Source organism: Schistocerca americana, chromosome 4 (assembly GCF_021461395.2).
Source record: "Schistocerca americana isolate TAMUIC-IGC-003095 chromosome 4, iqSchAmer2.1, whole genome shotgun sequence".
NCBI lineage: Eukaryota > Metazoa > Arthropoda > Insecta > Orthoptera > Acrididae > Schistocerca > Schistocerca americana.
In genome coordinates, this window is record NC_060122.1 from 466,530,736 (window position 1) to 466,546,384 (window position 15,649).

The 15,649-nt window shown below is 44.1% G+C and overlaps 1 protein-coding gene across 1 annotated transcript in view; it reads left to right on the forward strand.

Annotated features, from left to right (window-relative positions):
- Positions 1–15,649, forward strand: part of LOC124612707 (DNA polymerase epsilon catalytic subunit 1) — a 313,866-nt gene that overhangs the window by 60,924 nt on the left and 237,293 nt on the right. The window contains exons 11-13 of the mRNA XM_047141058.1: positions 746–1,038; positions 13,124–13,272; positions 13,375–13,612. Of these exons, the coding sequence (XP_046997014.1) occupies positions 746–1,038; positions 13,124–13,272; positions 13,375–13,612 (680 nt within the window). The remainder of the gene's footprint in view (positions 1–745; positions 1,039–13,123; positions 13,273–13,374; positions 13,613–15,649) is intronic.

Genomic DNA, 15,649 nt, shown 5'->3' on the forward strand with positions numbered 1-15,649 from the left:
TATGAAAGTATGTTATTTCAAGCTGTCAGCACATTGAAGATCCATCAAAAATGCGTTCTCTTAGTACAATTTATTATAAATAAATGTCAATTAATAACTTATTAGAGATTAAAGGCTTCAAGAGATGATAAAAAAGGCAAGCTGTACTAGCATGTTCTGAAAGTTCGGTGATGCATAATGAATAGACTCACAGAAGTATAGAGCATTGTGTGACTTGTATAGCTGGTTTGCACATCACTAAATGCTTTCTTCTTTTCTGTTGCCGGCAATTGCTTCTAAAATTCAGTTATTTCCAGCATTTGTTGCTATTCTTATTTGTGCAATCCATAGAAACTGTCAGAAGGTGACCTCTAAAACTGTCAGAACGTGATCTCTGGAATTGTTAAAATGAGACCTCTAATTTGATGAGACAAAGGCTTTTCAATTACACGACTTTAAGTAGAATGAAATAATCCCATCTCAGTAACAATCCTGAAACTGTAGAGACCCGAACTCCCCATCATGTCCCTTCTCGTGGAGAAGTTAGTCTTATGAAAGATCTCTAGATAGTTCTATTAGAACTGGGAGAAGCCTCTAGATTGTTCCATGTGTAGCCTGTGCTGCTAATAACTGTTCAAATTGTAAGAGTTTACCAATTATCTTCAAAAAGTAATTGGTTGTGTCTACATTCTGAAAGTTTGTTAATGAAAAGTTTGTTGAAGCCCAGATCATGATGTAAATAAAGTATGTGCTGTGATTATTTCAGTGCCAGCATCACGTAGCGAATTTCAGCGCATCAGGCAGCAGTTGGAGACAGAAAAATTCCCTCCCCTGGTGCCAGGTGGTCCCCACCGTGCATTTCATCAGTTATCTCGTGAAGACCAAGCAGCACATGAAAAAAAACGACTCACTGAATATTGCCGAAAAGCTTATAAGAAAATTCATGTTACAAGGACTGAAGAAAGACTCACCACAATTTGTCAAAAGGAGAATAGTTTCTATGTTGACACTGTTAGAGCATTCCGAGATCGTCGCTATGAATACAAGGGTCTTTCAAAGGTGAGAATAGGTAACTTGCTATGAAAAAATAAAAGGAATGCTCTCTTACTGTAAAGGCGGATGGATTAGAATGGATTTGTGAATTTTGAATTGAATGTTGTGTCCTAATTTTACAAATCTGAATGATTCTGCATTGTCGTAAACATTCATGTGAGGTTTATTGATAAAAAAAACCTCTATAACACTATAACTTAGAAAATAGAAAACAGACAAGACACAATTTATAAAAGTAGTGCTTGAAGCAAAAGGTTTATTCATAATAGGCTAAACCTGAAATAAAGTTTATTCTTGTATTTTCTTCCTGCACTACTCATTAGAGTTCTTCAACATGAAGAAAAAGCAAAGAAATGAAAAGATCCATGGCTAAAAATAAAAATAGGAGATTAATAACACTGGTCAACAAAATTAAGTTTTTTTTAATGTTAAAGGGCATGTAATTGGTGATTCTTACTGAGTTTATTGTGCTGATTTCAAATCTTTTTACATAATTACTTTTCAGTCATCCACAGATTCTGAGTAATCTTATCAATAACATATCTGACAATTGAAGCAATCAGAATAGAAGTGGAGCAAGTCCAAAGAAAGCATTTCTGAGATATTGGAGGTAAAGATATATATTGGAAAAAAATTGGCATAAACTTTACAAACATAAATTTATTTTATTTTGAAACAGACAATTGTACTTCACTTTTTCTTTGAAAAATGGAGTACGGAGAAAAAACATTGGCGGCTGCAACTATGTCTGAAATGGAAAATATGGACGTGCTTCAGTAGTCTCCAGAAAATAATTCCATTCAAAGTTGTACACAATATCACAGTTTCATGTTTAGTATTTCCAAATCTGTTCTTCTATTGACTGCATTTACCTATGTATTCACACATAGAACAGTTCATTATTGTCTTCAGTCTCAGCGTCATTTTCACCAAACCGTGTTTGATATGTTTTGAAATGCAAGGAACATGTTTGAAGAGTGTAGTAGTTACAGAATGCCGCAGAGTAACTGTTGGCGTGGCTAGGAAAAGTTCTCAGCTCTCCTTAGACCAATTTTCATCACCATCTCAGTAGCCAGACGGCAGCCACAGCACATGCTTCGACAACACATGGGACACTTGCAGCTTATGTTGTCAGCTGCTGTATTGGTGACAAACACATGAGTGTGTCAGCTGTTCAGCCCAGTACTTTCCTGGATAACATCTATGAGAGGCATTGTCTGTTGCTTGTCATAGGCCGACAAGAACAAATTTTAATTAGTAAAGTGATGACAGTTTGTGATTTTAACACAACACATAACATTCATCATAGATGATGGTTTTCTTATCAGTTGATGATTGGTTTTTATCAATTGAGGAGCACTGAGAACTTTGCCTAGCTACACCAACAGCTACTCTGCAGCATTCTGAAATTACTCCCCACACTATACGACATAACATTTATATACACCAGAAGATGCAACTTAAAAGTTGTGAAACTGGTTGTGTGGGTCTATAACTGACGCTATACGGCTACAGTGGAATGTTGGACTTTTCATTCAGTTTTATATTTAATAATTTTAGTATCTGTATTAGAAAAATGTTTGCTGTGTGAATTGTCAATCAGCCATGTATAACTATTTTAGCTGTGGTAGCCCCAGTTTTAAAATGACTATGTGTAGTTAATCCTTCCATAAAATCTGGGCACCTCTGTTGTTGTAATTCACTGATATCATCAACACTTCTAAAATTTTCAGTCACAATTTTGCCGTTTAGTGGAGTTGGTATGGGAAGGCGTGGTCCAGGAGGTGCTGGTCGATGACTGATTCTAAAGATGGATATTTAACAAATGAACTAATGCCAGATGTATTTGTCAAGCAGGAGTGGCAGTCTGTTACATAACCCTTAGGTTCCTGCCATATCATAGAACTGCAAAAGGTATATGAAGGGATCCTATTAACCAGTCAGTTAATCATGTCACACATTTGGCACAACAGGTTTGTGAAGCCCAAAAGTTATTCTGGTCTGTTTTACTGTCAAAATAATGTTGGTAAATTATTTTAATTTTAGGAGTCAGATTTTGCCTCTGCGCTTTTCAATTTAATTCGCCACAAGCATAACAAAAATTGTTTTTGACATTTACACATTAGTGAGACATGTTCCTCCTCCTGAAACACAGTGCTTAAGAAAACACACTATCATCTAATGCTACACTTGTCAGTTCATAGCTGAATAACACACAGGATTAGCTCCTCTTACTAAATAAAGCTTCTACTCCTCTGGCAACTAAGCAGGACACCTTCAATATGTAATATATCTTCTTCTTTATTGTTTTTTGGAACAAGCCTTGACCTGGGTAGGGAAAAGCCAATATTATGAGGAAAAGTTCATTGCTGAACATTGTTATCATTCCTGAATTCACAGGCAACATTTGCCTCAAACAAATATGCGAGTTGTTGACCCAGTTGAATAAAATTATATTCTTTTAGTTACTGGATTTTGCACCTCATCTTAATAAACATTTTTAAAGGTTAATGTTACAAAAAACTGGTGGGCAATGGAACATTTCTGCCCTCATTTTTGGATTTGGCAGCGCAGATACATAACAATCAGCTGAAATTATTTATTTAACATATTCATTGTTGACCAGTGTTATGGACATGAAAGAAGCAAAAGAGAATTTTGTTATAAAAATACTAGAGTAGTTGTCTGATAGTATTGAAAATACTGATGCTCTTTGCTGCAGGCAAAAATAAATAAATATTTAAAATAAAATGAAGAGGTTAAAGCTTAGTACCATGCAAGTACCAAGGACAGTGAGTTGGGAAGGTAAAGTTATAGGTTTCTAAAACAAGCAATAATATTGCATGTAGTAAAAACCAGAAAATAAAATGGAAAACATATGTATTGGTAATATAAACACAATAGATGGTAGATAAATGAGGTAACTTTTTACTTAGAACATCACTTACTATACTCAATTAGCAGTTACAGCTTAAATTTACACGAGTTATATTCTTCCATAATCTACACGTTTGTGTACAGGAATAGATATACAAAGAGACATGTGTCTTTATTTCAACAATACTCAGTTAGATCTGTGAAATTCTCGAAAATTATGTACATTTCATCAAGAATGTTTTCACAGTGCTTTACAAACCCATTCATTCCATTCTTTTCTGTATTGCAACTTACCGCCCAGAACTTCCTTCATGTCTGTCTTCAGTCAGTAGTAGTATTTCCTCTGCTTTCTTCCACATTGCTCCTGTATTCCCATTTCTGGTGCTTTTGTCTTCCTCCTCTTTGTTCCCTTTTTTCCTCTCTCTCTTTCACTTCTTTGATATGACAGATCGATTTATTTTGCTCCGTTACCAGTTTCTCTTTTTGTTGGTGTTATGCATATTTTCACACACTTTGCTACAATCAGTATCTCCTCAAAATAATTGCACAATTAGAAGTGTTACAAATTGTAGTAGTAGTAGTAGTAGTAGTAGCAGCGCACCCACACACCCACACACACACACACACACACATACACACACACACACACACACACACACACACACGACCACTGTCTCTGGTTGTTGAGACCAGACTGCGAGCAGCAGTACATGATGGGAGAAGCAACTGGGTGGTGGGGTAAGGAGGAGCCTGGGACAGGGAGGTGGAGGAATAGCTGGGTAGGGTTGGGGGATGGTAAAGTGCTTCTTGTGAGAGCATACAGGGACGAAGTGGGGAGAGGGTAAGGCAGATAGGTGCAGTTGGGAGGCTAGATGGAGAGCAGAGGAGGTGGGGTATAATGGAAAAGGAGCTAAATAAAAAGACTGTGGTGTGGTGGTGGAATAGAGGGCTGTGTAGTGCTGGAATGGGAACAGGGAAGGGGCTGGGTGGGTGACAATGACTAATGAAGGTTGAGGCCAAGAGCAGTGCAGGAACATACACTCCTGGAAATTGAAATAAGAACACCGTGAATTCATTGTCCCAGGAAGGGGAAACTTTATTGACACATTCCTGGGGTCAGATACATCACATGATCACACTGACAGAACCACAGGCACATAGACACAGGCAACAGAGCATGCACAATGTCGGCACTAGTACAGTGTATATCCACCTTTCGCAGCAATGCAGGCTGCTATTCTCCCATGGAGACGATCGTAGAGATGCTGGATGTAGTCCTGTGGAACGGCTTGCCACGCCATTTCCACCTGGCGCCTCAGTTGGACCAGCGTTCGTGCTGGACGTGCAGACCGCGTGAGACGACGCTTCATCCAGTCCCAAACATGCTCAATGGGGGACAGATCCGGAGATCTTGCTGGCCAGGGTAGTTGACTTACGCCTTCTAGAGCACGTTGGGTGGCACGGGATACATGCGGACGTGCATTGTCCTGTTGGAACAGCAAGTTCCCTTGCCGGTCTAGGAATGGTAGAACGATGGGTTCGATGACGGTTTGGATGTACCGTGCACTATTCAGTATCCCCTCGACGATCACCAGTGGTGTACGGCCAGTGTAGGAGATCGCTCCCCACACCATGATGCCGGGTGTTGGCCCTGTGTGCCTCGGTCGTATGCAGTCCTGATTGTGGCGCTCACCTGCACGGCGCCAAACACGCATACGACCATCATTGGCACCAAGGCAGAAGCGACTCTCATCGCTGAAGACGACACGTCTCCATTCGTCCCTCCATTCACGCCTGTCGCGACACCACTGGAGGCGGGCTGCACGATGTTGGGGCGTGAGCGGAAGACGGCCTAACGCTGTGCGGGACCGTAGCCCAGCTTCATGGAGACGGTTGCGAATGGTCCTCGCCGATACCCCAGGAGCAACAGTGTCCCTAATTTGCTGGAAGTGGCGGTGCGGTCCCCTACGGCACTGTGTGGGATCCTACGGTTTTGGCGTGCATCCGTGCATCGCTGCGGTCCGGTCCCAGGTCGACGGGCACGTGCACCTTCCGCCGATCACTGGCGACAACATCGATGTACTGTGGAGACCTCACGCCCCACGTGTTGAGCAATTCGGCGGTACGTCCACCCGGCCTCCCGCATGCCCACTATACGCCCTCGCTCAAAGTCCGTCAACTGCACATACGGTTCACGTCCACGCTGTCGAGGCATGCTACCAGTGTTAAAGACTGCGATGGAGCTCCGTATGCCACGGCAAACTGGCTGACACTGACGGCAGTGGTGCACAAATGCTGCGCAGCTAGCGCCATTCGACGGCCAACACCGCGGTTCCTGGTGTGTCCGCTGTGCCGTGCATGTGATCATTGCTTGTACAGCCCTCTCGCAGTGTCCGGAGCAAGTATGGTGGGTCTGACACACCGATGTCAATGTGTTCTTTTTTCCATTTCCAGGAGTGTATGATATATTGCAGGGAGAGTTCCCACCTGTGAAATTCAGAAAAACTGGTTTTGGTGGGAAGGATCCAGTGAACCAATTATTAAAATGAAGAATGTTGTGTTTGGCAGCATGCCCAGCAACAGGGTGGCCCAGCTGTTTCTTGAACACAGTTTGTTGCTCATCATTCATGCAGACAGACAGCTTGTTGGTTGTCATGCCCACGTAGAATGCAGCACAGTGGTTGCAGCTTAGCTTGTACATCACATGACTGGTTTCACAGGTAGCTCTGCCTTTGATGGGTTAGGTAATGCTTTCAACTAGACTGGAGTAGGTGGTTGGTGGGAGGATGTGTGGGAAAGGTCTTGCACCTGAATGTGTTAGCCCCACAGAAGCATCAGTTCTCTCCAAAGGCCTGACCTTTTGCCCCACTCCCAAATTCAATCATGCGGGACTTGTTAAGGACCTTCTCTTCTTGTCCTGGTCCTTAATGTGAAACACTTTTCCGCCACCAACTCTACCAACCAGACTCAACCAAAGAATAATGTTTAATCCTACCTAACTCAGTTCACTCCTCCATCCAACCATGATCCACCCCCACTGTCCCCAAACAAACCCCGATTAAATTTGCAGAATTTCTTAAACTCGAACCTTGCCTCACCATCATTCCCCAAATCCCACAACAAGCAGGCTAATTTTACATCTGCATATAGAAACTCAATCCATCACCTAAAAACTGATTTCGACCTTATAATTCTACCTGCCAACAAACACTCCACCACTGTTGTTTTGAACCGCAAGGATTACCTGCCAAAATGACTCCGCCAGCTATCAGGTTCATCCACCTACAGACACTGCCCCAGTGACCAAATTACAGAAATTCAGCAGCATCTCCAGTCTGTCTTCAAAGCCTTAGGTCCACCAGTGAACCACTCCCTGGAGTGCGTCTCTCTCTTCATTACCACAGTTTGCACTCCTACCTTCTACATGCTTCCCAATGTCCATAAACCCAATCACCCAGAGTGTCCCATTGTGACTAGTTACTGTGCCCCTACTGAGAGAATCTCTGCTCTTGCAGACCAACACCTTCATCCTACTACCCACAACCTACCCTCGTGAAGATACCAACCATTTTCTCCACTGACCCTCCACAGTTCCTGTTCTTTTACCACATCTGTCCTGCTCGTCATTGTTGATGCCATCTCCCTTTTCACTAACATCCATAATACCCATGGCCTTACCACTATTGTAAGCTACATTTCCCAATGCCCAACAGATTCCAGACCTACAATCTCATTCCTAGTTGCCATGACCAACCATATCCTCACCCACTACTACTTCTCCTTTGAAGGCATCACCTACAAAGAAATCCACAGTACGGCTATGGGCACCCAGATGGCACCATCCTATTCCAACCTATTTGTGAGCCATCTAGAGGAATCCTTTCTAATCACTCAGAATCCCAAACCCCTCATCTGGTTCAGATTTATTGATGATACCTTCGTGATCTGGATTGAGGGTGAGGATACCCTAACCACATTCCTCCTGAACCTCAACACCTTGTCCCTCATCGCTTTACCTGGTCCTACTCTACCTTCCTCGACATTTACCTCCATCTCAAAGATGCCCACATCAATACCTTCATCCATATCAAACCTACCAACACCAGCAATCCCCCCTGTGGGTCCAGGATTTAGAATAGGCCCAAGGTATTCCTGCCTGTCATAAGAGGTGACTAAATGGAGTCTCACACTTTTTGGCCTTATAAGTTCAGGTCACATTTTATGGTTGACCTGCCACATTCCACATTCTACAGAAGTGTGAGCCATATGGGGAAGGATGCCTTACGTGCCCTTAGATTCGATCTCCTGAACCTCTTGCCATGGCTTTGCATCACCACCTGTAGTTCAGTTATTTGGGCAAGGAGACTTTCTGGGGTATGTCATCTTCTTCGGCTGTCTCCTGTCCCCTTTCACCCCCCCTGATGATATTAGATTTTTCTGCGCCCAATTTCCGGCACGGTAGCCAGTTTGTTGTGGTGGGGCTGTCATGTACCCATTTGCTGGCAGCCCCTGACAACACAGGGACCGCATTGCTGATGCCTGAGCTGTAAACTCCCCACGTATGCTAAGGAGTAGATGCCTGTCTTCCGAGGGCATGAGGACTCCCAGCAACGTCAGGTGGCCTTTGCTGTGGCTGGGTGGTACCCGTGGGGAGAGCTCCTCATCGAAGTGGGTGGTATCAGGGTGGATGACCCACAATGAAGCAGACTAAGTCATCTCGTACTGGTGACCCTACGGTGCCAGCAGTCTTTAAGAAGGGCAAGATTGAGTTCAGTGCCGACAGATATGACCCTAAATCATTTCCCTCCCTCACTACACCATGCAGGGAATGTAGAGCTACAGAACGGAGAGGGCCATATTCGCCTTGGTTTTTTAGTCTGTAGCAGAACCGATGGGGACTCTTTTCTACCAACGAAGCCGCAACTTTTCGTTGAACACCTTTAGGATAAGTTTGGAGAAATGACAACACTGTCCAAGATGCGAAACGGCGCAGTCTTGAATCAGACAGCATCCCCAGCCCAATCTTGAACATTACTCACCTGTGACAAGCTGGGTGATATTCCTGTTTCCGTCACTCCCCATAAAAGCCTCAACATGGTCCAGGGGATTATTTTCCATTGTGACCACCTCTTGCAGCCTGACAACGAGCTCCACACCAATTTAGAATGGCAGGGTGTTCATTTCATCTGGTGCATTTACGGTGGCCCCAAAGACAACAGGGTTGCTACCGGTGCCTTCATCTTGGCCTATGAGGGTGATTCATTGCCTGAAAAGGTCAAGGTGATGGTTTACCGCTTGACATTAAACCATACATCCCTCCCACTATGCAGTGCGTTAAGTGGTGGAAGTTTGGGTATGTCTTCCCGCTGCACTTCTTGCACCAAATGTCGAGACTGCAGACTTCCACTGCACCCAAATACTCCATGTGCACGACCTCCCACTTGCATCAGCTGTGGAGAGCTGCACTCCCCCTGCTCGCCAGACTGGACAGTACTCCAAAAGGAGTATGTATGCAGTATGTACAGCAAACTGCATGCCATTAAGGAGACTATTTTATCACGGTCCGCGCGGCTTCCCCTGTCAGAGGTTCGAGTCCTCCCTCATGCATAGGTGTGTGTTCGTGTTGTCCTTAGCGTAATTTAGTTTAACTAGTGTGTAAGCTTAGGGACCGATGACCTCAGCAGTTTGGCCGCACTAAAAAAAATTTAAAAAAATAGGAGACTACAGATGTGTGGAATTCCTCCATGCAGGCCTCTTGCAGGGACACACTAGTTCTCTACTGGCTCCGCATTGGCCATACATGGCCTACACATGGTTACCTCCTCCGTCGCGAGGACTCACCTCGGTGTCAGTGTGGCTCACATATGACTGTCGTCCACATCTTGTTGTATGCCCACTTTTAGCCACTCTGCTGTGGACTTTAAACATTCCCAGCACCATACCTTTGGTGTTGGGTGACCTTACCTCAACAGCAGATTTAGTTTTACGTTTTATTCGTAAGGGGAATTTTTATCGTACCATCTAAGGGTGGGCATTTAGCCTTCTCTCTGAGGTTGCCACCCTCCCTCTATTTTTAACTCTGTTGCATTTTCTTTGGATTTGTTTGTCTTGGTGATCGTTTTTTCCCTACATGTGTTCATCTCGCCTTGTGTTTTTGGGGTGGACATTTTAATGTGTTGGAGAGTGGCTGGCTCATCCTCTTTTATTATTGTGATCAACCAGCCCAGACCATCTGCTCTATGGTGTTAATACCTTTTTCTATATTTCCTTTTACTTTCTCAAACTTACTTTGGATGTTTTTGTACCTTGAGCCTCACTTGCGTCAGGAAAAAGGGACTGACAACCGTGTAGTTTGGTCCCTATATACCCCAAACCAACCAACCAGCCAACCATGAGCAATACCTCCACTTCGACAGCTGCCACCCATTCCATTACCAAGAAGTCCCATCCATATAGCCTAGCCACCTGTGCTGGTCACACCTGTAGTGACGATCGGCCCTTCTAGACATATACCATGGGTCTCACTGAGACTCTCCATCGAACCTCCCGACTGCACGTAGCTGCCCTACCCCCTCTCCACCTCGTCCCTGTCTGCTCCCACAAGCAGCACTTTACCATCTCCACTCCTACCCTGCTATCCCTCCACCCTGCCCCAGCCTCCTCCTTACCTCCAATACCTGGTTGCTTCTCCCATCCTGCGCTGCTGCTCGCAGTCTGGCCACAGCAGCCAGAGATTTTGTGTGTGTGTGTGTGTGTGTGTGTGTGTGTGTGTGTGTGCACGCGCGCGCGTGTGTGTGTGTGTGTGTGTGTGTGTGTGTGTGTGTGTGTGTGTGAGAGAGAGAGAGAGAGAATCTATTTCTGAAGAAGGTCTTGTTGGCCGAATGCTTACTTTCTGACAGTATTTTTGTTGTGCCTGTCTGCAACTCAGCATCTCCATTCTGTGCTGGGTAGCAACTATCCTTCTCATAAAAAGCAGATGTTGATGTTTCAAAAGAAGAGTTCTGTGATGCATATTATTCAGTTATTAATTTCTATAGTTTGCCATCGCAAGACAATCAAACGTGATGACACTGCCAGAAAATCAATAGATATTGTTTCTTCTGTTATTCCCTGAATACAAGAATGTTTAATACTATAAAACACAACATCTGATACAACAAACATAGCAAGAGTTAACTCAAAATCAGTTTATATTATCTAAGTGCATACTAATAAACTGAAGAGAGAAGTTAGTGATTTTCTTGACTGATTCTTAGAAACTTGTATGATATATTTCATAAGACACGAAACACTAACACAACTCATCGAATAGCAGAAGTGTTGAGGCATTGACAGGCACGTACAAAAGAGAAAGAAAGCTTGCTGGCTTTTGGAATACATATTTTGCCGAGCTTGAGTGCAAATACTCAAAAAGGCGCAATTCCCCCACTCCCCCTCACACACACACACACACACACACACACACACACACACCTGTGGTCCGAAAGATAATAAGTTTTCTATCTCTCTTGTATGTGCTTGACTCAATGATTCTGCTATTTGATGAATGGTTTCCTTTACTCCTAAGTAAGAATTTTCTGCAAGAATTTTCCATACAAATTATAATGTTTCTAAGGAATTCTGGTATTTGGCTGGAATAATTATTAAATTATATTTAGACTGTGTTCATAAACTTTAATAGTGCAACTTAATGATTTTCAAATACACTCCTGGAAATTGAAATAAGAACACCGTGAATTCATTGTCCCAGGAAGGGGAAACTTTATTGACACATTCCTGGGGTCAGATACATCACATGATCACACTGACAGAACCACAGGCACATAGACACAGGCAACAGAGCATGCACAATGTCGGCACTAGTACAGTGTATATCCACCTTTCGCAGCAATGCAGGCTGCTATTCTCCCATGGAGACGATCGTAGAGATGCTGGATGTAGTCCTGTGGAACGGCTTGCCACGCCATTTCCACCTGGCGCCTCAGTTGGACCAGCGTTCGTGCTGGACGTGCAGACCGCGTGAGACGCCGCTTCATCCAGTCCCAAACATGCTCAATGGGGGACAGATCCGGAGATCTTGCTGGCCAGGGTAGTTGACTTACACCTTCTAGAGCACGTTGGGTGGCACGGGATACATGCGGACGTGCATTGTCCTGTTGGAACAGCAAGTTCCCTTGCCGGTCTAGGAATGGTAGAACGATGGGTTCGATGACGGTTTGGATGTACCGTGCACTATTCAGTGTCCCCTCGATGATCACCAGTGGTGTACGGCCAGTGTAGGAGATCGCTCCCCACACCATGATGCCGGGTGTTGGCCCTGTGTGCCTCGGTCGTATGCAGTCCTGATTGTGGCGCTCACCTGCACGGCGCCAAACACGCATACGACCATCATTGGCACCAAGGCAGAAGCGACTCTCATCGCTGAAGATGACACGTCTCCATTCGTCCCTCCATTCACGCCTGTCGCGACACCACTGGAGGCAGGCTGCACGATGTTGGGGCGTGAGCGGAAGACGGCCTAACGGTGTGCGGGACCATAGCCCAGCTTCATGGAGACGGTTGCGAATGGTCCTCGCCGATACCCCAGGAGCAACAGTGTCCCTAATTTGCTGGGAAGTGGCGGTGCGGTCCCCTACGGCACTGCGTAGGATCCTACGGTCTTGGCGTGCATCCGTGCGTCGCTGCGGTCCGGTCCCAGGTCGACGGGCACGTGCACCTTCCGCCGACCACTGGCGACAACATCGATGTACTGTGGAGACCTCACGCCCCACGTGTTGAGCAATTCGGCGGTACGTCCACCCGGCCTCCCGCATGCCCACTATACGCCCTCGCTCAAAGTCCGTCAACTGCACATACGGTTCACGTCCACGCTGTCGCGGCATGCTACCAGTGTTAAAGACTGCGATGGAGCTCCGTATGCCACGGCAAACTGGCTGACACTGACGGCGGCGGTGCACAAATGCTGCGCAGCTAGCGCCATTCGACGGCCAACACCGCGGTTCCTGGTGTGTCCGCTGTGCCGTGCGTGTGATCATTGCTTGTACAGCCCTCTCGCAGTGCCCGGAGCAAGTATGGTGGGTCTGACACACCGGTGTCAATGCGTTCTTTTTTCCATTTCCAGGAGTGTACATTAATTTATGCACCAGTTGCTATATATTTTGTTTCCAGAGTGTTTGTAAAATAATTATAAATCGATGCTTATAACGATTTTCAGGTCGCAAAAAAACAAGTTTCTGAAGCTGTAGCCAAAGGAGATGCTGCTGAAATTAAGTCTGCAAAAAACAGAGAGGTGCTATATGATTCCCTGCAGCTGGCTCATAAGTGTATTCTCAATTCTTTCTATGGTTATGTAATGAGAAGAGGGTGAGTTTATTGCTCATATTTCTCTGTCATATTTCCATTTAGACTCTTTCAATCTAAGTAGATACTTTTCAAGTAAATGCTACATGAAATTTTATATTTTAGAGCCCGCTGGCACAGCATGGAAATGGCTGGTATAGTATGCTACACAGGAGCAGCAATTATAACAAAGGCTCGTGAAATCATAGAACAAGTTGGTCGACCGCTTGAACTTGATACAGATGGTATCTGGTGTATACTGCCAGAGTCCTTTCCAGAAAATTATGTTATTGAGAGTACACACCCAAAGAAGTCTAAAGTGACTATTTCATATACAAATGCCGTTCTGAATGCAATGGTTAAGGTTGGTTATCTGCTACATTATTTTGTAAGCTTAAGTTTGCAAAATTAAATAATCATTGTTGTTGCCATGTACTGTTATTGATTGTACTTTAGACTCTAATATAGCCTGTGGCAGTCGAAAATAACTGCACTAATGGAACCAGGACTTATTGAGACACAAATGGAAAATGTACAATTGGTGTAGAGAGAAATCAAAATAGATACGTGCAAAAGACTCATCTGTACGAGAGTTATTTCATTGTGCTAAATGTGCGTCTTTTAATAATCTCTCACCTCCCACTTCCTATCTGTAGCTGGCAGAGAACAATCAGTTTCAAGATCTCATAAATGAATTTATTGGAGGCTCTGCTCCATTTCCAGTGCCATTCACACATTCAGTTTTCTTGTTTCAGTACTGTCTCTTTGAATCTCCATATTGACAAGTTTCACACCACATATTTATGTACATGTGTAAATCTCAATATTTTTTCTGTATGATGATTCAGTGATGTGACTGAATCATTGTTATCATGTTTTTCAGTATTTAACATAATGTCTTGCCTTTGGAGAAATTTAGCAAGTTTGTCTGCATTCTTTTTGATACTATACATGTCTGCGTCCATCCCCGTTTTGTGGTTATAATTTTATCTTTGGGTCATTCCATATCAAGTCACCTAGTTTTGCAACATTTTCCTGCTTAATCATCAAAGATTTTGATTAAATTTTATGTGAAAATTCACACGTCATCAAGCAATACTGGCCGAGAGATAGCAACTTTTTTGCCTCCTTGCCTGACTTTGTGCAGAGTGAGCGTGAATTTCTGATAGTTATGAGCAGTTACATATTGGGCAATATTTTGTTGAAAGACATGAAATGTGGCTGTTTTGTACATCTTTATGCATTCTCTTAAGAAAAATAACGAATTTTATGAGCTCTATTCAGCCAGAAAATTTTAGCCAAATTCTTCTGTAAAAATTGACGGCTGGAAAAATTTCATCATTTATCTTCTTATATCTTAGGAATAATCAAACAATGGAAAATCCAGGATGGATGGAATATACTCCCGGCCTCATGGCTCCTATCCCTGTTATAGACCCAGATGCAAGACCTTGCCCCATCCAACCTCCAACCACCACCTACTCCTGTCTGTCACAAGCATCACCTGTTCCATCAAAGACAAGGCTACCTGTGAAACCAGTCCTGTGATCTACAAGCTAATCTGCAACCACCATGCTGCATTCTACAGGGGCATGACAACCAAAAGGTGTCTGTCTGCATGAATGGTCACCGACAAACTGGTCGAAAAACAGATGGACCACCCCATTGCTGAGCATGCCATACAACATTATGTTATCCGTTTCAGTGACCACTTCACAGCCTGTACCATCTGGATCCTTCCCACAAACACCAGCTGTTCTGAATTGTGCAGGCGGAAATGCTCCCTGCAATATACCTTCTTTGTTCATTGTCCTTACTCATCTAACTCTCCCCTGCTCTCATTCCAGCACTATGCAGCCTTCTGTTCCACCAACACACCCACAGTCTCTTTACTTCTCTCCTTTTCCGCTACCATCCCCTCCCCCCGCCCTCGCCCTCCGTCTAACCTCCCGACTGTCCCTAACTGCCCTACCCTCTCTCCACCTCGTCTGTCTCTGTATGCTCCCACAAGCAACACTTTACTGTCCCCCACCCCTCCCCCTTACTGTCACTGCCTCCTCCTTACCCCACCACCCAGTTGTTTCTCCCATCATGCACTGCTGCTCGCAGTCTAGCCTCAGCAGCCTGAGACTGTGATCATATGTGTGAGTTGCATTTGTGTGTGTGTGTATGTGTGTGTGTGTGTGTGTGTGTGTGTGTGTGTGTGTTTTCTTTTTCTGATGAAGGCCTTGTTGGCCAAAAGCTTACTTTCTGAAAGCCTTTTTGTTGTGCCTATCTGCGACTTCTCATGTAGTAACATAACACAAGGTTCTCAAATACAAAGTTTCATGCGTATACCACTTTCCAGTACTGAATAAATTAAGTGCAAAGTTGAAAATTTTGTAAAAAAAAATTAAAAAGT